The sequence below is a fragment of the Hyperolius riggenbachi genome, chromosome 12 (genome assembly GCF_040937935.1).
Source record: "Hyperolius riggenbachi isolate aHypRig1 chromosome 12, aHypRig1.pri, whole genome shotgun sequence".
In the NCBI taxonomy this organism is placed as follows: Eukaryota; Metazoa; Chordata; class Amphibia; order Anura; family Hyperoliidae; genus Hyperolius; species Hyperolius riggenbachi.
The window spans coordinates 31,961,417-31,988,736 of record NC_090657.1 but is presented as its reverse complement, the minus strand read 5'-3'; the positions used below and the strand labels follow the sequence as shown (position 1 = coordinate 31,988,736).

Sequence of the window (27,320 nt, the reverse complement as noted above, 5' to 3'; positions counted from 1 at the left end):
AGCCCCGGGTAAGTTCAGCTCATTTTCCCCCGACCTCCCCCTACAGTATCCCTTTAACTACTTTCAGACCACGCTAGTTGAAATCTACACCCTGTTTTAATGCTAATCTGGCTGCCAGGGCGTACATTTCAACTTACCCCTGCTGCACGTATCCGCGGTTTACGTCGCTCTCGCTGATCTCGCCACTGTCGCCCATCGCAGATCACTCACCCCGCCAGTCTCTATGACTGCAGAGCTCTGTGAGCCGGTTAGGAGCCGATTTCACTGTGCCGTTTCTATCAATGTAAGCAACTCCCATTGGCTTACATTGATAGACACGATCAGGAGGCAATGAAAGCGGCTCCTGACCGGCTCACAGGAACAGCCATCAAAGAGAGTGGCCCAGGTTCCCGACGTGCGGCGGTGGTGGCAGCGGGTATGTCCGGCGATTCGTTGGAATTCCTTAGTGTCTGTACCAGTGGTCTCTGGTCCTTAAAGGGACACTTAAGTCAAACCAAAAAAATGAGTTTTGCTCACCTAGGGCTTCCAATAGCCCCCTGCAGCTGTCCGGTGCACTCGCTGTCTCCCTCCGATCCTCCTGGCCCCGCCAGCAGCCAATTCCTGTTTCGGTGACAGGAGCTGACAGGCTGGGGACGCGAGTGATTCTTCGCGTTCCCAGACACATTACCACCCTCTATGCTGCTATATGATATATGCTATAGCAGCATAGATGGCGCTATTGTGGCCAGGAACGCGAAGAATCACTCGCGTCCCCAGCCGGTCAGCTCCTGTCACTGAAACAGGAAGTGGTTGCCGGCGGGGCCAGGAGGATCGGAGGGAGATGGCGAGGGCACTGGACAGCTGCAGCGGGCTATTGGAAGCCCCAGGTGAGTAAAACTAATTTTTTTTGTTTGACTTAAAGGACTTACGAGCCCAAAAGAGGAAAAAAATGTCTTTACCTTTGTGAATTTGTAACGCACGGAGGACGCCATCCGCGCCCTCCGTGCAGCTCCGCCGGGTCCCCGCTGCTTTTGTCCCCCCCCCCGGCCGGACTCCGACCCCACAGCCCGGGTCGGGCGCTCCTTCCTCCACAAATATGGCCGCCGGAGGAGGCCGCGGCTGCGCAGTCCGCACCGCCGCGAGTGTGGCTGCGCAGCCGCGGCCTCCTCCGGCGGCCATATTTGTGGAGGAAGGAGCGCCCGACCCGGGCTGTGGGGTCGGGGTCCGGCCGGGGGGGACAAAAGCAGCGGGGACCCGGCGGAGCTGTACGGAGGGCGCGGAGGGCGTCCTCCGTGCGTTACAAATTCACAAAGGTAAAGACATTTTTTTCCTCTTTTGGGCTCGTAAGTCCTTTAAGTGTCCCTTTAAGGCGGGCAGAGACCGCTGGTACTTAATCGGTTTAAAAAATATGCATTGCCATAGACAAACATGACTTCCGGTTCGCTGCACATCGCTGCGCATGTTGCCCAGCAACACGCTTTTGCAGCAAATTGGGCACTTTTGGTGGAACGCATTGCACTGCGCAAGGTATGAAAAGCCTTAACGATTCCAGCTAATTTTTTTAGGATGAGTCAAGCTCATCCTTAATGCTAGAAAGGTTAAAATAACTTACTAGCATTTTGCAATTGAAAAAGTAAAAAAAAAAAATTGTTGAGAATGTACTGTCAAAAAATTAAAGGCATTTTATAGATAAGGTGTTTATTATCACCAAGGAGAAAAAGTGACTTGAATAAGGGCCAGTGGCTGAAACAAAGTACTTTGCAGTTTTCAGCTACCCGAGTATTTAATGAGCTAAGACACAATCTTCAAGGCAGAAAGCTGCTAGTCTCAGCTATGTTTGATCACGTCAAAGCATTTTGAGCTATGTTTTGTCTGTGGGGAGTTAACTTAATAAATGGGAAATTTGTAACCAAGAGGCAAAGTCTTGAAGGACGCAGAAGAAAGATTAAACTTTGAAGTGTGCCTTTTGAAAGAAGACAGTTTAGTGATTAATGGGAGCTTGTCAGGCTAGGAGTATGGGAGCGGCCTTTCCTGACTTTAGATTGACTGGCACACGGAAGGCTACAGCAGCAGAGGTCTGTTGCAACTGCAGATATCCAACCGCTCTACTGCTAAGGTTATACAGTGCAGCTACTGATAACTAAAGTTGGCCACACACTTGTCGATTTTTTTCCCATTGCTATCTGGCCGTTTCGTTCTGCTAGAAAAGATGCTGCTGCAGAATGTTGTAAAACGCCAGTCAAAGGACACCTGACGTGAGAGGGATATCGAGATGCCATATTTATTTCCTTTTTAAAGTGGGATTGTCATCCATAAAATCAAATTCCATTTACCCACTGTGTTTATTATGTAGTCTGCATCCTGACACTGCATTGCAAGCATTCCAATATAATCATAAATGTTTCTGCTGGAATGAATCTTATCTCAGCCTGGCTCTATTCTGCTACATTGCCGGGGAGAGGAAAGCTTGTTGTCCTCCTCCCTCATTTCTGTTCTTCACTGATTGGCCGAGGGCAATTCAGTGTGACACGAGGCTCAGAAGGGAAATGTACCTCACCCCTCTGCAGAAGCTGCTGAAATACAATCTATTCTGTGCTCACTTGTGTTTACAAAGCTCAATAAAACCTATACCGATAAAAAAAATTCAATTTAAAAGTCCTAAGTTTATTACTGTTTCTGTTTTTAAAAGGAAAGAAGCTTGAAATATACCCTGCATTCCTCAGAGCAGCAGCACCAGAAGCAGCTTGAGGCCCTGTCTGAGGTGATTGCAGACTTAGAGCAGGAACTGCAGGAGGTGAGAGCTGGGGTTAGGACTCAAATACAGAAACACCAGAAGCTTCTCAACACCAACATGAAGCTGGAACAGGAGATCTCTGCATATCGCAGCCTGCTGGAAGGTGAAGAAATCAGGTTCGTTTTTAAGGTGTAGTTTCACTTCTGTTACAAAAATATAATTTCACCCTAATTTAGCATAAAAACTTAGGCTAAACAACAGGCACCAGGACTGGCACTGCCATTTAGACAAAGGTGGAAATTGCCCCAGAGCCCAACCGCTCAAGGCCCGCCTACTCCACTGGATCCCCTTGGTGGCCTCCTCCGACTGCTCCCTGTGGCCCTGCATGTTCGGTATTTCAGCTGCCTTCAAATATCTAATAATAATAATAGTAATAATAATAATATTATTATTATCTTCAAATATCTCATCTGTGTCGGCAGTTTCTCTATCACGATCTCCGTCTTCAGCCACGCAGCCTACTTCTGCTCTATGCCCGGTGCATGTTATTTACCCATAACATGCGCCGGATGGAGAAGGCTCAGGCAACTGGGCTGAAGATGGAGATCGGAACCGAGCAGCCGACGGGACAGGTGAGACATTTCAAAGCAGCTGAACTACTGAACGGGGGCCATTGGGAGCAGCCAGAGGCCACCTGGGGGCCCCTGGACTTTACTTTCATTGGGTGGCCCCAAGTTACTTTTGCCCCAGGGACCAGTGTGGCTTAAACTGGCCCTGCCAGGTACAGATCTAAAATACAGTAAAATCAAATTCAAGTAAACTCTGATACAGGGGGGTGCCATGACCCCAATGCCATGACAGGGGCGTGCCTTGACCCCGGTTCCATTACAGGGGCGTGCCATGACCCTGGTACCGTGACAGGGGCGTGCCATGAAGGTAATGTATAACCCTGCTACTGCTCTACTCTCCACCTCCTTGCCACTGGGCCCTGATAGGCCCTGGGTCCCTCTGATATAGTAAACCTCTGGCTATAGCAAAGTCGGCTTCCAGGTCCTGGCCATGCACCAGTATATATATTTAATGTATGATAAATTCATATATAGTAAACTTGTGCTTTATAGTGATGATCATAATCAACAAATTACCATTTCGCAAAATTTCGCGTACATTTTTGCAATGCTGCTTATACGTAATTACGCTTTGCAAACTCAATTGATTTCGTGTAGTCATTCCTAATTTCGCATAAAATTTCGCTAAATTTTCCGTAATTTCGTGCCGACTTTAGCAGTGAATAGCAAAACCCCCATACAGGCTATTGACACCAAAATTGCTACATATGTTAAGGAGAATTGTGGGTACAAGTCAAAAAAGACCTTATAGTTTTTGACAAACTCGATTTTAAAAATGAAAGTAAAAAATGGTTTTTAAACTTAGAAAAATGACCGTTTAAAAACGATTGTTCTTTGCATTCTTAAAATCGAGTTTCTCAAAAACTACAAGGTCTTTTTGAAAAGTTATTTTTGTGACTTATACTCACTTTTCTGCTTAACATATGTAGCAATAGCATGTATGGGGGGGGGGGGGGGGGGTTTGCTATTAACCTCTAAAGTCGGCAAAAAATTACGCAAAATTTTGAAATACTACTATTACATTCGAATTTAATTATGATTTTCTCTGAAATTTCTCATTACGATTACGATGCGTAATTGCGAATTTTGATGCGAAATTTCGGCCCACCACTGGTGCTGTAGTTAACTACTTGGCCAGGTCCCTTGTAGTTTACTATAAGTGGATTCTACTGCATACAATTTGGTCTTATGCTTCTAGTGTACTGACCTGGCCACTGTAGTGCCAACTGGTTTATGCTAATGTTTATTGGCTGCTGTTAGGCCTCCTTACCCGTTATCCCCCAGTACTCTCAGTGTGATTGGAGTTTCTCCAGTGGTAAACTAACCATATATATTTGAAGATAAAACTATTTGTGTATACATCAAGATTGTAATTTTATTGTGAGTTTCTTACATCGTTGTGGAGGAATTTTCCCTACTCTTCTTTACAGAATTGCTTCAGTTCATTGAGGTTTGCAGGCATTTTTTTTATGCAGAGCTATCTTAAAGGGATACTTAAAGGACATCCAAGGTGAAAATAAACTGATGAGAAAAACAATTGCATTTATCCTCCTTCTCCTAAAAATCATTTTATTAGATATCCCATGGTTTTATTTTATATTTAAATCTAGTTTTTGAATTTTTACTGTTTCATTGTCTCTGCTCAATGACACCTTCATTGAAGTATGCCAGAGCTCAAATCTATAAATTATTGACCCATTTTTATCTCCTTCCTGCTCTTAGAAGGCATTTACTTTTTATTGCTGTAATTACTTATCAGTGAGGGTTATGCTATATTCTGACCCAGTCCGACCCGGGCAGATACTGTCACTTGCATACCTGATGTTTATCTTTTTGAGGCAGAGAAAGAAAAAAAGGAACACAGCCTAGTTATTTGTGTGCTAGGCACTGTACATACCCATGTCTATCTTATCCTGTCACATGTCACTTCGGATGTCCTTTAAGTCATATAAAAAAAATTATTAGTATTTATATAGTGCCGACATCTTCCGCAGCGCTGTACAGAGTATATTGTCACTTAACGGTCCCTCTGAGGACCTCACAATCTAATCCCTACCATAGTCCTATGTCTATATTGTGTAGTGTATGTATCATAGTCTAGGGCCAATTTAGGGGGAAGCCAATTAACTTATCTGTATGTTTTTGGGATGTGGGAGGAAACCGGAGTACCTGGAGGAAACCCACACAGACACAGGGAGAACATACAAACTCCTTGCAGATGTTGACCTGGCTGGGATTTGAACCGGGGACCCAGCGTTGCAAGGCGAGAGCGCTACCCACTACGCCCCAGGTGTTTTACTTACCTGGGGCTTCTACCGGCCCCCTGCAGTTGCCGCCTGTGCCCGCGCCGGTACTCAACAATTCTCCGGTCCCTCACTGTGGCTCAGTTTTGCTTTCGGTGATTGAGCCTGTCGCCGGCCACTGCACCTGTGCGGCCCTCATTCGTGCTTCAGCCGTCATAAAGCCAGTCTCGCAGTGGGCGGTGACAGACTGTCACTGAAAGCAAAACTAAGCCATGGCGGAGGACCGGAAGATTGTTGAGTAACGGCGCAGACACTGGGCGACTGCAGGGGGCCAGTAGAAGCCCCAGGTTAGTAAAACTGCCTTTTTTCATATCACTTAAGTAACCCTTTAAGCCCTTGCAATAGCATTTCAGTGGGATTAAGATCTGGACTTTGACTGAGCCATTGTAACACCTTGCTTCCATTTATTTTCAGTCATTCTGCTGTACATTATCCTGTTGAATGACTAAATTCAAACAAACACCAAATGACCTTACATATAACTCTACAATACTTTGGCATATATATAGGAGATCAAGGGTGACTCAATGACTGTGCTGTGGTTGGTTTTAGGCAAACATGGCTCTCTGCATTATGGCCAAACATTTCCGCTTTGGTCTCATCATTGTTCCAGACATGTTGCATTGAAATTCAGCTTCCTTCATTCTATCAGGTCCTGTTGATCTCAACACTGGTGGTTGGTGTGGGTACTTCAGAGCTTGGAGTGACTACGGATCTTCACCAGAGCACATTGCAAGAGATAATGGGCAGTCTCCATTAGTGGATGGCAGACTAATTGGATGCCTTGTAGCCAACAGGTCATGTTGAAGTCAGAAATGAGAATAGGAAGGACTGATTGGAACGACTGGGCAGGAAAGACTGGAATGGGTTGGACAGAAGGACCTGGCAGGGGAGACTGGTAGGAACGGGGCAGGGCTTTTCAGTGCTGCTAGATTTGAGCGCAGCCAGCACCACCATAGACTATAATGGGAATTACATTTATAGGGGCGCTCAGTGACTAACGTCAGTGCCGTCAGAAGACGGAGCCGAAGTTGCTTAAAGAGAACCCGAGGTGGGATTTAATTATGTTACTGGGGCACATAGGCTGGTTGTGCACACTAAGACCAGCCTCCGTTGCCCCATGGTGTGCCTCCATGTCCCCCCTGCGCGCCGCTATAGCCCCCGCAGTGCTGGCGACACGCAGCGTGACGCCAGCACAATGTTTACCTAAGCGCTATCAGTCAGCGCCGATCCCCCGCATCCTCCGCATCGGCGCTACCCGCCCGCGTCACTTCCCTCCAATCAGCGGGAGGGAAGGGACACGGGCGGGTAGCGCCGATGCGGAGGAGGCAGGGGAGCGGCGCTGACTGACAGCGCTTAGGTAAACATTGTGCTGGCGATGCGCTGCGTGTCGCCAGCACTGCGGGGGGTGTAGCGGCGCGCAGGGGGGACATGGAGGCACACCATGAGGCAACAGATGCTGGTGTTAGTGTGCACAACCAGCCTCTGTGCCCCAGTAGCATAATTAATTCCCACCTTGGGTTCGCTTTAAAAAACACAATAATTCGGCCTCTAGCAATCGCTGGAAGCCGAATTATATCATTCCCCCACTATCGATGGCGGCCAGGAGGGGGAATAGTAATGAACACGCCCGGACTTGTGCAGAAGCAGGATCAGCCGTATAACAGCTGTATCCTGCGCCCAAGTCTACCGGCGCCGATTTCAAATGTATGTGGCAGGAAGCCTTAGTCAGGACTGTCTGGTGAGATTGAGAGGACCAGCTGTTCAGTCTTGCATGTGCTCGAGGCTTTATCCATTGATAAATAAAGGACTAGATGACTAGTGTAAAAAGTAATGTATTGTTGGTCATTTGTGGTTGTATTTACGTAATTTTAAGACCTACTACAGACCAGATTATTTTCAATTAAGTCCTTAGATTTCAAAGATTATGTACTTTCTTTTTTTCATGGATATATATATATATATATATATATATATATATATATATATATATATATATATATATATATATATATATATATATATATATATATATATATATATATATGTGTCATTGAAAGCTTTTTTTTTTTTCAAAAAACTCTTTTTTTTTATTGCCTTGGACAATAAATGGTATGTTCATTCTTTTAAGCACCTGTCTTATTCTGTTGCCAAAGAATAAAATACTAGTTGGGGTTCTTCACATCTGGATGGTTTTTACTGTTTTCTCTCAGAATATGCTATACTGATGATGCAGTGCTTTTAAACGTGGCTAAACTTTGATGGTAATAATTATGTAGTGTGGATTTACCTTTATCAGTACTTGGGGGTGTGGCTATGTTGGGGGCAGTACTTTGGAATGTGTGGTTATGGTGGGGGCAGTACTTGGTGATGTGTGGTCATACTGGGGAAAACACTTGAGGGTGTTTGGCTATACTGGGGCCAGTACAAGGTGGGTGTAGCTATCCTGTGGTAACAGTACTTGGGATGCATGGCTATAGTTTGATGGCAGTTCTTAGGGTTTGTAGTTTTTTGCTGGTGTGATTGTACTTGGGTGTGTAGCTATCCTGCAGTACCAGTACTTGGGATGCCCAGCTATATACTTTAGAGGCAGTACTTGTGGTGTATCGCATGCATATACTTTAGAGGCAGTACTTTTGTAATATATCGTTATACTAGGACGATAACACTTGGAGCATGTGGCTCTCCCTGGGAGAGTCCTTGAGTTGTGTGGTTATACTGGAGCGGCAATATTTGGGACAGGTGGCGCTACTGGGGTTAGTACTTGGGTAGTGTGCCTGTACTGGGGTGGTAGTAGGTAGGGTGCGTGGCCCTACTGGGATGGCACACATGGAAGGTAAAGCATTGTGGCCCATAATAATCTTGCTACTTTTTCCATCAAATTCAAGACAATAAAAAAAATCCAGTCCAGCTTTGCTAGATCATGCAAGCTCTCCACTAATCTTCATTGTTCTCCAGCCCTGGAAAAATAAACTGTAATTTGGCCCAGTCACAGAGGACATGTATTGTGAAAATGTCACTATTATCCAACTGTATAAGATAATAAAAGATGAATCACTAAGTGTTTGTATAGGTGTGCTCCTGCATACTAACTTGTATATTTGAGTAACCCATTTATGAGGTCCTTTCCAAAGACTGGACACCACAAAAGAGTTTATCCAAGATGATGATGGTTACTCTGTGTCTAACAGCACTGTAGGCAATCTCAGAGCTGTAGAAAAAATATTCAAAAACACTCCAAATATAAAAATGTAAGTAGTGAACATGCATTGCACCCCTGTATATATCTGCCCTGGTGCCTTCTGCCTTTGCCCGAAACAGGGCAGTTGAGTTTAAGCATCAGGAAGGGGAGTTGCTCCGAGGGTAATTAAGGTTAGGCACCAGGAAGGGGGTTTGTGCCGGGGGAAGGGGAGGGGACAGTTCAGGTTAGGCAGCAAGAAGGAGGGTTGTAAGCGTAGGCACTGAGAGGGTGGTTAGGGTTAGGCATTGGAGGATAGCGCATTCTGTGTGCGAGTAGAATTAGGTTTAGCTGTAGTAAAATAATTGATAGTAATATTTGCAGATATTTTACTGATGAAAAACAACACTCTAAAGTAGCCAAGTGTCTGTAAATGTTGCCGATATTCTACTATTAGCTATATTCCGGCATTCAAATTTCCTGGCGCCTCAAGGGCCTTTTTCCACTTGCACTTGCAAAAGCTTTTTTTTCCACCTGCCGCTATTGCAAAGTTAGCCGTCGGGAGTAAAACGCAATCGCACCAATTATCGTGCAGCCAGACGATTGCGCTTTACGGAAAATCGAAATGCACTAATGGAAAAGTGCATTGCAATCTACTTGTAAATCGCAGTGCGCTACGGCAAAACGCAGATCGCTTTTTTAAGCAGATCACGGCTAGCGGAAAAGAAGCCTTATTTCACATACACCTTTGCTGTTATCCCAGTCTAATTTTGAATAACTTAGTTTACAGAAAATGTTTGAAAGAAAACACATACCCATAAGCACAGAAAGTGATGTATCTTCTCTTACAGTTTATTTATTTTAACAATGACTGTTTTGCAATAGTGTTTTTTATGCTGCACTAGAAAGTGAACCCTATTTGAAACTTTTTTGTTAAATTGGGGTGCTGTGTAACCTAACGGATAATTTTATTTAAACTGTTTGAATCTTCAGGCTAAATGGCACAGACCGAATTCAGGAAGCAACATCATCAACAAGCAAATGCTTATCCTTACCTTCAGGTGAGATTCTCAATATTTTAAGACTAGATAAACGGTCAAATAGCATTCAATTATTCATCCAATTCAATGTAAATGCAGTGTTTGTTCATTTTATAATAATCAGTTCTTGTTGGATAAGTGAAAGATCTTTTGCACAGCTGATAACAGAAAGAGGCGGTTCACGCGGGCGACTGGCGGCGGCTTGTTTTGCTGATGATTCGTCGTTGCGTCATGTTTTGAGCCCCTAAGTGGAATATGGAACCACAAACGCAGCACTAAAAGCTACATGCGGTGTCTTGGAAAATTCAATTGACCACAGCGCTTACATTCATCTCAATGCAGGAGGTGGAGGATCCTGGCAGTAAACAGCAAGGACGGTCGCTGGTGGTCGCCCATGTGAGACAGCCTTAAAGGATACCCGAAGTGACATGATGAGATAGACATGTGTATGTACAGTGTACACAAATAACTATGCTGTGTTCCTTTTTTTTTTTCTTCTCTGCCTGAAAGAGTTAAATATCAGGTATGTAAGTGGCTGACTCAGTCCTTCCAACTATAAAACACTTTCCTAGCAGAAAATGGCTTCTGAGAGCAAGAAAGAGGTAAAAAGGGGAATTTCTTATCAGTGAGGATCACACTGTTGTCACTTCCTGTCTGAGTCAGGACTGAGTCAGCCACTTACATACCTGATATTTAACTCTTTCAGACAGAGAAAGAAAAAAAGGAACACAGCACAGTTATTTGTGTGCTAGGCACTGTACATACCCATGTCTATCTCATCATGTCACATGTCACTTCGGGTATACTTTAAGGGGGGCAATTTTACCACTTCCACGTAGTAGGAGAGCTTACTGACACAATCTGCTCATAGTACAGGTAATCCCCACATTAATGAATGAGATAGGAACTGTAGGTCGAATCACTGTGCCATCTCTGTCCCCTATACCTCCTCTGTGCCCCCTCTGTGTCACCTCTGTGCCTCCAGTGTCCCCTCTGTGTCACCTCTATTCCCCCGTGCTTTAAGTGTTTTCCTTTTGTGTCATCTATGTTCCCCAGTTCCTTCAGTGTTGCCCTCTGTGCCATATCTGCCATAGGCAAGTTCAGGGGAAGATTACAGCTGCCCAGAAGGAATATGACATAAAAGAGGGGAATATTTTATGAACAAATTTAGAACTTCACTTTAGATTAGAACTGAATTCTTGTTGGTTTTTTTTGTAAAAAAGGAAAACATATGGCACTCATATGATCAATGGAGATGGCCCGAACCTCCGATTTTTGGTTTGCGAACCGGGTTCGCGAACTACCGCGAAAGTTCGGCGTGAACTTTCGCTAATCTCAATAGACTTCAATGGGGATTCGAACTTTGAAAACTAAAAAAAATTATGCTGGCCAGAAAAGTGATGGAAAAGATGTTTCAAGGTGTCTAACACCTGGAGGGGGGCATGGCGGAGTGGAATAGACGCCAAAAGTCCCGGGGAAAAATCTGGATTTGACGCAAAGCAGCGTTTTAAGGGCAGAAATCACATTGCATGCTAAATTGCCGGCCTAAAGTGCTTTAAAACGTTTTGCATGCGTATACATCAATCAGGGAGTGTAATTAGAGTACTGCTTCACACTGACACACCAAACTCACTGTGTAACGCACCGCAAATAGCTGTTTGCGTAGTGACGGCCGTGTTGGACTGGTGCGCACCATGGCCAGAGTGCAGACCGTGGCAGTTTTCAAGCCCATATGATCGCCAGGCTGTGGTAGCTCAATGATAGAACAACAGTGACTGTCCAGCTGATCAAATTTGGTCTGTCCACAATGAAGCAATGATCTTATTATCCTTGGTGTGCCACCCCCGAGACACTCATATAGCCGGCGGTCATTGCTTCATTGTGATACGCAAGTCCCTTCACCGCGGCAAGGTAATAATCATGAAGGGGAATGGACACATGTACATGCCTTTTGTTTTACTTGTTGCAGCTGCAGTGCAGCCAGAATAATTAGGCAGGCATGTACACGCACCAGAAAAATTAGTATAGCGGCCACTGCTAGCAGCGGCCTTAAAAATTCAGAAATCCGCCTGGAGACCTGGAAGCTGTTGGTGGTGGTGGAGAAGGCAAGCGGCCTGCAGGCAGAGATGCTGTGTGGCACTGGGGAGTGACTTAGTCTTGGGGCAGGCAGCCAGTCACACGGCGTGCAGGCAGAGATGCTGTGTGTGGGGACTGACTTAGTCTTCGGGCAGGCAGTAGCCCTCCGGGATCCATGCCTCATTCATTTTGATAAAGGTCAGGTACTGAACACTGTGACTTAGGCGAGTTCTCTTCTCAGTGACAATGCCTCCAGCTGCGCTGCAGGTCCTTTCTTACAGGACGCTTGAGGCAGGGCAAGACAGAAGTTGGATGGCAAATTGGGACAGCTCTGGCCACAGGTCAAGCCTGCGCACCCAGTAGTCCAAGGGTTTATCGCTGCTCACAGTGTCTACATCCACACTTAAGGCCAGGTAGTCAGCTACCTGCCGGTCCAGGCGTTGGTAGAGGGTGGATCCGGAAGGCTAAGGCAAGGCGTTGGACTAAGGAATGTCCGCATGTCCGACATCACCATGAGAGATCGCTGGAGCGTCCTGTCCTTGCCTGCATGGACATGGGAGAAGGATTACTGGCAGTGGTACCTTTATTGCGTTGTGCTGTGACATCACCCTTATACACATTGTAAAGCATACTTGCCAGCTTGTTCTGCATGTGCTGCATCCTTTCTGCCTTCAGGTGAGTTGGTAGCCCGTCTGCCACTTTGTGCCTATACAGAGGGTGTCACCCAGTACAGGTCACTGAACACAACAGGTAGGTATATGCAGTGATGAGGTGGGTGCCCTGAACAGAACAGGTAGGTATATGCAGTGATGAGGGGGGTGCACTGAACACAACAGGTAGGTATATGCAATGATGAGGTGGGTTCACTGAACACAACAGGTAGGTATATGCAGTGATGAGGTGGGTGCACTGAACACAACAGGTAGGTATATGCAGTGATGAGGTGAGTGCACTGAACACAACAGGTAGGTATATGCAGTGATGAGGTGAGTGCACTGAACACAACAGGTAGGTATATGCAGTGATGAGGTGGGTGCACTGAACACAACAGGTAGGTATATGCAGTGACGAGGTGAGTGCACTGAACACAACAGGTAGTTATATGCAGTGATGAGGTGGGTTCACTGAACACAACAGGTAGGTATATGCAGTGATGAGGTGGGTTCACTGAACACAACAGGTAGGTATATGCAGTGATGAGGTGGGTTCATAGAGCACAACAGGTAGGTATATGCAGTGATGAGGTGGGTTCACTGAACACATGAGGAGTACTCATATAGCACCCCACAACAGCTCTTTTGAGAGCTAATCCTGTTCTTGTGATCTATTTTTGTTTTTTCTGTGTGTCCCACTGACACTTGTGTTGCATAGACAGCCTTGCTAATTCATACTGTGTGTGTGCCACTGCCAGCCAGGCCCAGCACATTCAGTGACTACCTGTGTGTGTGACCGGTGCACATTGTAATACCCAGTACTGCATATACCTACTTGTTGTGTTCAATGAACCCACCTCATCACTGCATATACCTACCTGTTGTGTTCAGTGAACCCACCTCATCACTGCATATACCTACCTGTTGTGTTCAGTGAACCCACCTCATCACTGCATATACCTACCTGTTGTGTTCAGTGAACCCACCTCATCACTGCATATACCTACCTGTTGTGTTCAGTGAACCCACCTCATCACTGCATATACCTACCTGTTGTGTTCAGTGAACCCACCTCATCATAGGGAATTCTCAGCAAGGCTTTTATTCTTTATAAAGATATTCCCTAAAAAGCATTTAAGCAATGATGCTATCCAGCTTCCCTGCTCGCTATACTGTTTTTTTGCAGTTGGACAGATCAACTGGCATTCACTAAAATCATTTGAGAATAAATAAATCCCTGAGAATCCCCCCATGAAGAGATGGACTAGTCCAAAACCTGTCGCTTCTGTCAGATTTCTACTACTTACTGTAAGTGACAGCAACATAGGAGAAAAGTAATTTATGGCTCATTTTACTCAGGAAACAACATACTTATTTATGTTTGCACATATTTTAAATTTTACAAATTTTCGCCATTGTGCCCCTTTAACATTTGCAACAAAGCTGCCTCTCAACAACTGCCAGCCCCACTGTCCAACAACACTGCGTGGTTGTGCAGGATGGTAAAACAGTTTAGTGCCCTGACAACTACCGATAGGAAATGGGCCTAAAGGTGTTCACAACTAAAGTTGCTCATAAAAAAAGAGAAATCCTTTGGATCAAACACAATTACAAGCACAACATGACATCACACAGCGGAGAGATGATGGCCCAAGATGTATATCCTGAAAAGTTTTCATCAAACCTGTAGAGACTAATCACTAAAATGACTACAAGACACTTTGTTTATGACATGTCATGCTCTTATTTCTGCAGGATCCAAAGGGAAACGCGCTGTGATCTGCAGTGAAAAAACAAAACAGCCTGCAATTTTCAATGGGAATATAGCAGAAGAGGGAGCCGAAGCCAGTGGCACTGTACAGTAAGTATTGCGAGCTAGAATAAGGGGTGCACCATGCAACATAAAGGTGCACTACTGAGAAGTTTAGGTTACTGGGATAACCCTAGCAGCATGGTTCTAATAGTGAGAGCAACATATATGAAGGAGTGTATCTCGTTACAAAGGTCAGCAGAACAGGAAAATTTACAGCACCTCATTCAGATCCTGGCATTACTATAAAGCGTCCTTATCTGTTCAGCCAACAGCTATTTCTCTCCTCCGCTCCTCTCTGTGCTTTCCATGTGTGAGATGAAAGCTTGTTCTGTAAGGCTCAATCAACAGCAAGTAGGGCAGCACAGTGGAGTAGTGATTAGCAATGTTCTCGCCTTGCAGCGCTGGGTCCCGGTTTAAATCCCAGCCAGGGCAACATCTGCAAGGAGTTTGTATGTTCTCCCTGTGTCTGTGTGGGTTTCCTCCGGGCACTCTGGTTTCCTCCCACATCCCCAAAAAAAACATACAGATAAGTTAATTGGCTTCCCCAAATTGGCCCTAGACTACGATACATAACATACGTACATAGACATGTGACTATGGTAGGGATTAGATTGTGAGCCCCTCTGAGGGACAGTTAGGCCCCGTTCACACTTGCGTTTCTCTGCCAAACGGACCGGATGACCTGACCGGATCTGATCCGGATCCGGTCAGGTTGCATCAGGTGTACATCAGGCTGCGATCCGGATCCGTTTGGCAAAAGAGAGTACAAATAAATAAAAATTTTGGAGTCTGGGAGGTCAGCAGAAGGTGCACCTGTGGAATCAGGTCCTCCGCTGTTTAGGCCTCACCTCCACCTCCGACATACTGCCAAACAGCTCCAGCACGTTAAAGTCACTACTGTTCCACTCCAAAATGCTTGCCCATGTGTCCCCATCCAAAATCGCCGCTAGAATACGCATAGGAAGTGGGGTAGAACGTCAGGTGTTTGTAGCCAGTGTGTTCTGTGCTTCCGTTTTCCATTGCTTTCTATGTCCGGATGGTGCAGTCAGGCTCCGGTCCGGGTGCGTGGGCCGGATGATCCGGACCCAAAAATAGCGAATGTTGGAAAAGTGTCCGGAGTCCTGATCCGGTCCGGCTCCGTACTGTACGGAACGGACGCATGTGAACGTCCACATAGACTTTGCATTGCTATGCGGAACGTACGTTCCGTTTGTACAGTATACGGTCCGGATCCGGCCCGGCGAATCCGGACAGGGAACGCTAATGTGAACCGGGCCTTAGTGACAAGATAATATATACTCTGTACAGTGCTGCGGAAGATGCCAGCGCTATATAAATGCTAAATAATAATAATAAAGTAGGGGTATCTTAGGTAAATAAAAAAGCAGCTTCCTGTTTATTTAGCTAAGATATCCCTACTACTTACTGCAGACCGTGTCAGCCAGAACAGGCTTTTATCTCACATACGGAGAGAAGGAGAGGAGAGAAATAGCTGTTATAGTTGAACAGAGAAGGATGTTTCATTTCTCTAAGTGATGACCAGGATCTGTAAGAGGTGCTATAAATTATTCTACCATGCCAATCTTTGTAACTAGTTACACTACCTAATGCTCTCACAATTACAAACATCCTACTAGGCATTAGGCAACCACTGTAAAAGCAGGTGGGGAGATTTACCTGACCCCACTCAGGAATAAGAAGTCGCTCTCTGTAGATGAGAAAAAAGGGGGTTCAACCCTCCACCCAGGGTGGACTCAATATTATGCAGGAGAACAGAGGCGCCAAAAGGATAAAAGGAAGCTAAATGAGCTTAAAAAACCAAATTCTTGGTAAATAGAGGAGGTAGTGGTGGACTTACCTCCTCCAAGTACACACACAACGACTGTAGTAAAGACAGTCAATATATTTTATTTATGAACGCCAAATATGCAACGCGTTTCGCAGGTTTGATCCCGCTTCATCAGGCAATAACAACGGAGCAATAGCATATGTGGTCAGTAGAAGAGCCAGGCACCTCTGTGCCTGGTTCTTCACCACAGAGGTGCCTTCTTTGATGTTATATGTTCGGTATATCTATGTCTACCTGTTCAGAAAAAGTGGGATCAGCGCATCACCAGGCCGCCTCTGGATGGCCTCAGCTCAGAGATGCGCTGAGCCCCCCCAGGAACTACAAAACGCACCTTGAACCCAAACAGAGGCTCTGCATATACACCAAAGAAAACTATCAAGTGGGAGCAGCTGACCAGAATTAAATCAAACATAGCAAAGAAATGAACAGCGCTACTTAAAAACAGATGAGTGCTTACCTGCAAAAAAAGTGCACACCCCACTCATGGGATTCAAATACACAATGAGCATACACATGACCTGTCTGCCACTTGGAGGATGTTAGTTTCACTAACAATTTGCAATTTGTTAGGTACTTGTCCCTCCCACTGTCGAAGAAGTCTTTCCTCCATGGGAGGGGACCTAACACTAACTAAAACCTACCTATGCATATGCATAGCCTGGGCGCGCTACCAGTAAATTTAAGAATTGCGCAGAAAAAGTGGGATCAGCGCATCACCAGGCCGCCTCTGGATGGCCTCAGCTCAGAGATGCGCTGAGCCCCCCCAGGAACTACAAAACGCACCTTGAACCCAAACAGAGGCTCTGCATATACACCAAAGAAAACTATCAAGTGGGAGCAGCTGACCAGAATTAAATCAAACATAGCAAAGAAATGAACAGCGCTACTTAAAAACAGATGAGTGCTTACCTACAAAAAAAGTGCACACCCCACTCATGGGATTCAAATACACAATGAGCATACACATGACCTGTCTGCCACTTGGAGGATGTTAGTTTCACTAACAATTTGCAATTTGTTAGGTACTTGTCCCTCCCACTGTCGAAGAAGTCTTTCCTCCATGGGAGGGGACCTAACACTAACTAAAACCTACCTATGCATATGCATAGCCTGGGCGCGCTACCAGTAAATTTAAGAATTGCGCAGAAAAAGTGGGATCAGCGCATCACCAGGCCGCCTCTGGATGGCCTCAGCTCAGAGATGCGCTGAGCCCCCCCAGGAACTACAAAACGCACCTTGAACCCAAACAGAGGCTCTGCATATACACCAAAGAAAACTATCAAGTGGGAGCAGCTGACCAGAATTAAATCAAACATAGCAAAGAAATGAACAGCGCTACTTAAAAACAGATGAGTGCTTACCTGCAAAAAAAGTGCACACCCCACTCATGGGATTCAAATACACAATGAGCATACACATGACCTGTCTGCCACTTGGAGGATGTTAGTTTCACTAACAATTTGCAATTTGTTAGGTACTTGTCCCTCCCACTGTCGAAGAAGTCTTTCCTCCATGGGAGGGGACCTAACACTAACTAAAACCTACCTATGCATATGCATAGCCTGGGCGCGCTACCAGTAAATTTAAGAATTGCGCAGAAAAAGTGGGATCAGCGCATCACCAGGCCGCCTCTGGATGGCCTCAGCTCAGAGATGCGCTGAGCCCCCCCAGGAACTACAAAACGCACCTTGAACCCAAACAGAGGCTCTGCATATACACCAAAGAAAACTATCAAGTGGGAGCAGCTGACCAGAATTAAATCAAACATAGCAAAGAAATGAACAGCGCTACTTAAAAACAGATGAGTGCTTACCTGCAAAAAAAGTGCACACCCCACTCATGGGATTCAAATACACAATGAGCATACACATGACCTGTCTGCCACTTGGAGGATGTTAGTTTCACTAACAATTTGCAATTTGTTAGGTACTTGTCCCTCCCACTGTCGAAGAAGTCTTTCCTCCATGGGAGGGGACCTAACACTAACTAAAACCTACCTATGCATATGCATAGCCTGGGCGCGCTACCAGTAAATTTAAGAATTGCGCAGAAAAAGTGGGATCAGCGCATCACCAGGCCGCCTCTGGATGGCCTCAGCTCAGAGATGCGCTGAGCCCCCCCAGGACTCTGAGCTGAGGCCATCCAGAGGCGGCCTGGTGATGCGCTGATCCCACTTTTTCTGCGCAATTCTTAAATTTACTGGTAGCGGGCCCAGGCTATGCATATGCATAGGTAGGTTTTAGTTAGTGTTAGGTCCCTTCCCATGGAGGAAAGACTTCTTCGACAGTGGGAGGGACAAGTACCTAACAAATTGCAAATTGTTAGTGAAACTAACATCCTCCAAGTGGCAGACAGGTCATGTGTATGCTCATTGTGTATTTGAATCCCATGAGTGGGGTGTGCACTTTTTTTGCAGGTAAGCACTCATCTGTTTTTAAGTAGCGCTGTTCATTTCTTTGCTATGTCTACCTGTTGTATGGGGAGCTTTGGGTTTCTGCAGCAACAGGAGTCTGACTTGGTCATCTTACAGTCAGTGAGTCATGGTGATCTGGACTACCTGTTGTTCTTCCAGAGGAAGTAAAAAAAAAGAAAAGCAGGAGAGAAGCAGGAGTCCCTTATGGTGTAGTTGTAGTATATCAAGTAATGAGAAAGAAAGGATAAAAAGCGAGTACTCGCAAAACTTGGTTGCAGAACGACAACCAATGGGTTTCAGCTTGAAAGTGGTGGAACCAACCAACAAGGGAATGTTGACTTGTTTCGGTGCCTTTAAATCTCGCTCCACAAAATAGGATAGTAGATGGTAAAATGTAAAAACCAACAATTGCCCAAGCTAAAAACCATATACATCTTTTGGGGAGGCACCCCAAAGGATATATAAAATGATTAAAATCAGTTTAAAAGGCCTTTTTGCTGCTATGTCCATTATATCCATGGGGGAGTACGTTATATTGAGGATGTGAAGCATGTCTAGGACTGGAGGCATAATTAAAGTGTAACTGTCAGGCATAAAATGAAAAATCAATTCTTTATTTTTATCTGGTAAACAAGTAATAAAGATGCTAACCAGGCAATCCAAAAGTTAAAATCACTATTACTTTTCTTGCTAATAAATTATCATTCCCCAGTTTACAAGACTCTTATTTGGTACACAGAAAATTTGGTACACAAAAGAGAAGTTGCTGGGCATGCTGGGTTGTCTTTTTTTGCTTCTCTACTTCCCCTCAGACTTAACTAATGCAGCCCGATTGGCTGAAGCCTCTTTCCCGCCTGTTTTCCCCTCCCACACCTCTGTTCCTCTCTGATTGGCCAAAATTTCTCAGGCTGAAACAATGCACTTTCTAAAGTGAAGGGCGGGCAAATCAGGCAGAGGAGAGTAAGGGCGGATATTACATCACGACTGGCTTCAAAATAGCCACAGTAAATATGGAAACTGTCTAGAATAGGATTCTCTACTTTTTCTTGATAAAATTCACAGGAATCATAACATGGAAAGTGCAATACATCTGTTATGTAAGTAGAGCAAGTATTTATCTACTTATATATATTTTTTTTTCCTGAGATAGTATGGCTGACAGCTCCTCTTTAAAACTTTGCAATGGGGGCCTCTGGTTTGTGGTTGCGCCCCTGCGGTGCCCTCCAACCGAATAGCCCCCAAACCCACTGCTTAGCCGTTTATGCCCATAAATGGAACCATTGTACCAGTTTTACTGGGACTACCAGATTAACCAAGCAACACACACAGCCACATTCATACCGGTTCTCCATAAGTTAGCTAGGAACCCTGTAACTCATACCAGTCATTCATTATACACAGCCTGCTCTGAAATGCTAACATCTGATGTATTTTGCAGAACACAGAAGGTGGATGAAGTGATCAAGAAGTGGGAAGGATCCTTTTTCAAAGACAATCCGAAACTAAGAAAGAAATCCGTCTCCCTACGATTTGACCTCCATCTGGCAGCTGCCAATGAAATTTGCACCGAGACCAAAAAGGACAATCTACCGGACGTAGAGGTTCGACTAATCATGAGGCGGTCGTGTAGCATTCCCACCATGAGTCCATGAACTACCACCAATCCAAAGATCAGTAGGTTCAGCTTGTTCTACAGCTGTGTAATAGTAACATTAGTAATGTCATAACAGCTTTATGGATCTGTGTGTGCCAGTCAGGTGGAACATAGGAAACCAAATTCATCTGCAAAGTGTTGCCTTTTATACTATTGGTCTGTATATATATTTATTGCATAAAATAGCACTACATGCCAAGAAATACGTTTGCCATTACAGCTGTTCTCCAGCCTTACATGCTGTCATATCTGTTTCTGATTATTATTTGAGTACTTGAACCCAAAAGTGGACTAACTGTGGCAGCTTTCCCAGCATGCTCTGCTAGCAAGCAAGCTATTTAAAGTGTACCTGAGGCGACATGTGACAGGATGGGATAAACATGTGTATGTACAGTGCAAAACATTCATAACCAGGCTGTTTTACTTTTTTTTATTTTGCCGCCTGAAAGAGTTAATTTCTAGGCATGTGACAGCTTCTGACTTGTCAGTACCTTGCTGGGAATACAGTAAACATCACTGATAAGCAAATCACCACCATAAACGTTTTCCTGGCAGAATACGACTTCTGAGTGCAGGAGGAATAAAAAAAAAATCAACAGTTCATGTGTTTTCATTTACGAACAACACTTAATAGGTTACCACTGAGCAGAGACAACATAAAATTCAATCTACTTTGTAAATGTTTAAATGTAAAATAAAACCATGGGAAAGTGAAAAAAAATGATTTTTTAGGAGTAGGAAGATAAAGACAATTGTTTATCTCATCAGTTTATTTTTACCTCTGGTTCACTTTAATGATTACAACTATATACAGGATGGCTGCAGGGATTAGCAAAGTCATGCTGTAACAGGCAAACCTCCACTATTTGGAAACTGTTAGTTACTAAAAGCTTTAGCAAGAAAATTAAAGACATTAGCTAATAAATTAGCCAGCAATCTGCATTGATTAATTCTTCCCAAGTCACAGAGATCAGCATGTTTGAGGAATCTACTGCTAAGTATTGGTAGTTGAGTTAAAGTGGATCCGAGATGGAAACCTAACTATGACAAGTAACTTGTCTATATATCTTATCTAAAGTTTAGATCGTTTACACAGCATATCTAGCTGCAAACAGCTTCAACAGTCTATGATTATTTATTCCTGTGATACAATGAGGGCAGCCATGTTGTTTGTCATCATTACACACAGGCAAGCTGCAACTGCATCTCCAGCCCTCAGCTTACTCCCCTCTCCTGCTCCCTCCTCCCCTTTGCCTCTGAAATCTCTGGCTAGTAACACCTCCCCCTCCTCCTGCCCAGACTGAGCTCCCATAAGCCCTTACTACATGGAGTGCCAAGGCACTTTGAGCTGTGGGTGAGGCTTGTTTGGGTTTGAATCTCGGCTCTGCCTGTTCAGTAAGCCAGCACCTATTCAGTAAGAGACCTTGGACCAGTCTCCCTAACACTGCTTCTGCCTATAGAGCACCTCCTAGTGGCTGCAGCTCTGGCGCTTTGAGTCCGCCAGGAGAAAAGTGCGATATAAGTGTTCTGTGTTTGTTTGTTTGTTTGTTTAGTTTATAGGGAATTAGAGTATTAGAGAGCAATGAGTAAAAGTTTATCTCGGATCCACTTTAAAGGAGGTATCAGGCAATAAAAGGTAAAATAAGGGCTACTTACCCGGGGCTTTCGTCCAGCCCCAAGCTCCCAGCATGTCCCTCGCCGCAGCTCTGCCCGCAGCCGTTTGCCGTCTCTGCTTCCCGGTCCGTGGTAATGACGTCAGGCCGACCTGGAGTTCGGCCTGTACTGCGCCTGCATGAACGGCGCTGTCAATCACCGCCACGTGGACCAGAGCATAATGCGCAGGAGCAGTCCTGCGCCTGCGCAGGAGCAGTTCTGCGCCTGCGCAGTACACTCCTGTCCACGTGGCGGTGACTGACCAGAGCGTACTGTGCAGGAGCAGTAGTTCTGCTCTCAGAAGCCATTTTCTGCTAGGGAATTGTTTTATATTTGGAATTTCTTATCAGTGAGGGTCACACTGCAGTCATTTCCTGTCTGAGTCCTGACTCAGACAGGAAGTGACTACAGTGTGACCCTTACTGATAACTGATAGGAAATTCTGACTATAAAACACTTTCCTAGCAGAAAATGGCCTCTGAGAGCAAGAAAGAGGTAAAAAGTGGAATTTCTTAGCAGTGAGGGTCACACTGTAGTCACACTGTAGTACGCCTGTGCAGTACGCTCCGGTCCACGTGGCGGTGATTGACAGCGCCGCTCGCACAGGTGCAGTACAGGCCGACCACTAGGACCGGGAAGGAGAGGAGGCGAACGGCTGCGGGCAGGGCAGCGGCAAGGGACATGCTGGGAGCTTGGGGCTGGACGAAGCCCCGGGTAAGTAGCCCTTATTTTACCTTTTATTGCCTGATAACTCCTTTAAAGACTACCTCCAGTATATAAAAAGACAGAGTAAGTCATGATAGGCTTTGACTGTAACCAAGGATTTAACTTCATCCCAATCAGACGCAGAGACTGGTGTAGGGTAGCTAGTCAATTTGTTAATGTATAGACTTCAGCTATTTTTTCTGAGGTTTCAATCTTTTTTTTAATAATTGGGAAAAAATTGAACACACGTGTGTAGTACATTGGTGAGATATTTTAAATGTTACAATTGATCAGAAAAATGGATTGTAATCATTGGATTGAAACAAAATTTAAAAAAATTGTATGGTGTGTGGCCACCTTGTATGCAGCTTGGAACTATGCCAATTATTATTGCCATCTCATTGAAAATCTCTATTAGGGAGGGACTATATGAGGGGCTGATCACTCTTCTTGGTTCTGCTCTTCAGTCCATCAGCTGAATGACAGTATAATGTACAACAGACCTCCTAGGGTCAAACCTGTAGATGTTGCTGCGAGAGACCCTAGGGTATTTATGGGTTGCCTGAGACACAAATAATAGAACACTATCACTGATACAGTATATAAACTTAAACAGTGCATAGGAACTCATTTAATCTCACTTTAATCTAGCTCGGGATAGCCACCGGGAGCTCAATGCAGAGCAAGGGAGCGCAGAAGGCGTTTTGTACTCACCTCCCGGGAGATCCAGACGTCGGTAGCCGTTCCCCTTCCTGTCCTCCGAGGCTCTGAATCACTCTGGTGAGATCACCGTCAGTGAGCTCACTACAAAGTTACAGAGCCACCTGGAGGACGGAGGGAAAACTGCAGCACTGGAGCCCAGGGAGGTGAGTGAGTGCTGGGGCTGCTGAAGGCATTCTAGCGGCATGATTTTTTTCCTGATTTTAGGGTCTGAAATGGGCTGAAAAGACCCTAAAAACTGGAAATGATCATACCGCCAGGGAAGTTAAAACATTTACACACATAATTTGTTTATTTATGGAAAACTTCATAACTTGTCATATAAACCTAAATACAAGTAGCTACATTTAAAGTCCTATTTTTTTTTACAAATGACATTGTTATTTAGAAATCCTTCTAAACTTGTTTGGTGAGTGTGCCTGCTGCTATCATTGTCTCGTTTGTCTGCTTCTCTTTGGTTGGTTGGACCAATAGGTTTATACTGAGGTCTAGCAAATAACAGCTGGCACATACGCTCCTCCTAATGCTCCCAGATAGTTTCTCTCCTTCCTAGTTCATGGAGTTCAGTAAGCCAACCTATATTCTAACGAAAGCCTCCTACACCTGTACGAGGCATGATGCCCAGAGGTGATCGGTATAAGATCCCTAAGGTGACATTGCAGGGCCAGACTGCAGGCTAGCGACTATGTGGGAGGGCGGAGGGCAGACGAGGTGTGAAGTCACATGGAAAGCAGGAATAAAAGTGCTCTCGACTGAAGCGATCCACTGGGGGTTGCGGGCTGCTGTAGACACACTGGGTTCTTGGCAGAGGTGGTCGTTGAAGTTCGCCTTGGCTGAGTTTCCTCTAGCGTGAGTATGTGGCTGAGCTCATGGAAAGCTGCGTGAAGTTTGAAAGTCCATGCACAAGCACAGAGAGAAGGGGCAAGTTTTAGCCCTGTTTAAAAACAATAATGAACAATGCTAACAGTTGTAATTGTTCCGTATCACCCCAAGGATATCACTGCATAGCCTTGCCTGGGGGTCACTTCAGAGTGACCAATCAAGAGTGAAGCTTAACTAAAGTCGGCTGAGGCAGCTGATAACGACTGCCTCACCTGATAATCACAAGACACGAAGGAGGCTGGCACTGCAGTAAAGATAAGCTCTTTTTTTCTGAAAAAGATAAAATTATGGGGCCATACAGCCGTATGGCCCCATGATTTTATCTTTTTCAGAATAAAAGAGCTTATCTTTACTGCAGTGCCAGCCTCTTTCGTGTCTTGTACTACATTGGGGACCAGGAGGTGCGGAGGTCCATTGAGGCTTGGGCACGCCATCTACCCGAGAGAGTGCTACTCTTTTTACCACTTGGAAGTTTGGATCACCTGATAATCAGGCATGTGTACAGTGGCTCGCAAACCCCAACAACCAAGCGATCTAGCCATCGGATTAACTCACCCCCCACAATGGCCTGTGCAGCCTGGCCCAGTGATGTTGCCCAAGGGGATTGGGTCCCCATCTCGGATGGGTGAAATCCATCAAAGGTGTGTACGCACCCATAGGCCTGTTTTATGAATGATCCTCATGATAAAAACACCATCATTGACTGAATGCACTCTTCCTTACCATTATAATCATACAAACAATGGAACAACATGCTGTTTCACCTCTATTGGCTGAATGTCAACAGTGCTTAGTACATTCTAGTGATTCCTGATTGATAGCCAGAGAGTTCCCCCCCCACACCACTTCTTTTTGGTAGTCAGGGAGCCCCACTGATGGGTGGCCACAGAGCCCTGCTGATGGATAGCCAGAGAGTCCTGCTGTTGGATAGGCAGAGGGCGGCAGGTGGGTGTGCCCATGCAGAATGCACAGTGATAGTTGTCACTCACCTTCCAGAATTCTCGCACCGCATGTCCTACCTTCTTCCTGCTTCTAGGCGTCCTGTATCATGGTAACAGCACCCCCTGTGATGTCATCATAGTGGGTGCTGTTACAATGATACAGAATGCCTAGAAGCAGGAAGGCCATGCGGCGTATGGGTCCTGGGAGGTGAGTGACAACTTCTGCTGTGCTCAACTCCCGCCCCTGGGCAATGCCCTGCTCCACCCGCCCCTAGAAAATGTTCCTCACTGTGCTTGTGTTGCTAAAATGGGAAAAGCCCGTGTTACGATGTAGGGTAGGCGTAAAATGAATGTGGTCAGCTACTATCAATCAATGGACAAAACAAACGTGTCATAGTCCTTAGCGAAAGCACAACAAAAATAGTCCTAGTCTTCCATTTTTTAAGCTAAATAAACATTTGTGAAGATTGCATTACTGTATACTGATATGGAAATTGAAACAACAACAAATAATGATTGGCATGTTAAGCCTTTTAGACTCTGATGATAAAATTAGCTGCAGCTTTGTATTATTTTTAGCTTTTCTGTTATTAAGCTTTATTTGATGTCTGTCACTGTAATAAATAATATATGCAGGATGTTTTATTTTTCTGCTAGAGATGCTTCTAGGTGTTCCCATCTACTTCAATGAAGGGCTGCTTCGCGTTGACCTTTTAGCAATATGTGGCTTAATGAATGTCAATGCCTCGACTGACTGTGCCTATTATACCATGTAAATGCGTGAAGAATGTAACATGTAAAATGCAGATTTGTGGTCACCAGGTTCTCTCCACCTGCAAGACCAGTTTTTGTACATACCAGAAGAAATAGGTGATCACAGAGCAGAAGAAAATGCTGTATCGAGGTCCATTGGAGCTTGTTTTATTTAGAAAAATCGCTGCTTCAGAGAATTGATTTTGAGACAAAGCTATCTTGGTAGAAACTGGGCAAGTCAAACTGAATAAACTTGAACATTTTTCAATCTATGAGACTCTGAGTTTTTCTTTAGTGGACGCTGCTGACAAAACCGGTGGAATACATCTGACCATCGGAAATAAATGTGTTTTTTCTCCGTTTTGTGTTTTTCATACTATATCAAAAAATACAACCCCTTATTTGCAAAAATAACAGTAATATACCCTCTGGACATGATACCCTCATGAGTCCCTAAGGTCATTTTTTATGTGTTTTTTTTAAATTCTGTCACTTTGTTTGTTTTGTTTAAGTGCTTTATTTTGGTAACTATGGGGGAGGGGGTAGAAGGGGTTAATAACTAATGGGGGGATTTATTTTTTAATGTTTGTGAATCTGTTTTTACTTTTTGACCACTAGATGTCCCCACACTCAATCCTGTGTACTGTGAACAGTGCACAGGAAGTGTTGTGTATGTGTTTTACTTTCACTACGTGAATGACCACAGGCACCTCATTGATGCCGGTCATCATTTGTTACTTTGAATGGCTTTGGGAAAACATGTTCCCATCACAGATGGTGGAATGGCGATGTGAACACGTGCATAAGCGCGCAACGGCAAAAATGTGGGCGTATGTATATATATGCCCCCGATACACAGGGGAAGTTTTCAGGAGCGTATATTTACCTACCAGAGAGTCGGAACTGGTTAATCATTTAAAATATCACTACAGAAGGAATTTATTTACTGAAGACACTTCATTATTTTTGGCAAATTCCCAAGAGCAGATAGAGGGAATTTGTAGAATAATGTCAAAATGGGGGTACAAATTGCTTAAAGAGAATCTGTATTGTTAAAATCGCAGAAAAGTAAACATACCAGTGCATTAGGGGACATCTCCTATTCCCCTCTGTCACAATTTCGCCGCTCCCTACCTCATTAAACGTAGTCAAAAACAGTTTTAAAAAGTGTGTTTATAAACAAACTAAATGGCCACCAAAACTGGAAGTAGGTTGATGTACAGTATGTCCACACATAGAAAATACATCCATACACAAGCAGGCTGTATACAGCCCTCCTTTTGAATCTCAAGAGATCATTTGTGTGTTTACCTTCTTCCCCCTGCAGCTCTCATCCACTGAAGAG

The 27,320-nt window shown here is 44.8% G+C and overlaps 1 protein-coding gene across 7 annotated transcripts in view; it reads left to right on the top strand.

The window, feature by feature from the left end:
- KRT222 (keratin 222) overlaps window positions 1-26,247 on the top strand; it is a 119,067-nt gene extending 92,820 nt beyond the window's left edge. For 6 of the 7 annotated variants that reach the window (XM_068262605.1, XM_068262604.1, XM_068262607.1 and 3 more), the window contains 4 exons: window positions 2,669-2,889; window positions 9,817-9,884; window positions 14,348-14,453; window positions 20,106-21,946. In XM_068262605.1, the coding sequence (XP_068118706.1) occupies window positions 2,669-2,889; window positions 9,817-9,884; window positions 14,348-14,453; window positions 20,106-20,319 (609 nt within the window). In that variant the 3' untranslated portion in view covers window positions 20,320-21,946. Of the gene's footprint in view, window positions 1-2,668; window positions 2,890-9,816; window positions 9,885-14,347; window positions 14,454-20,105; window positions 21,947-25,879 lie in introns of those variants that run through there. The other variant, XM_068262603.1, reaches the window with a different exon arrangement.
- The last annotated feature ends 1,073 nt before the right edge of the window (window positions 26,248-27,320 follow it).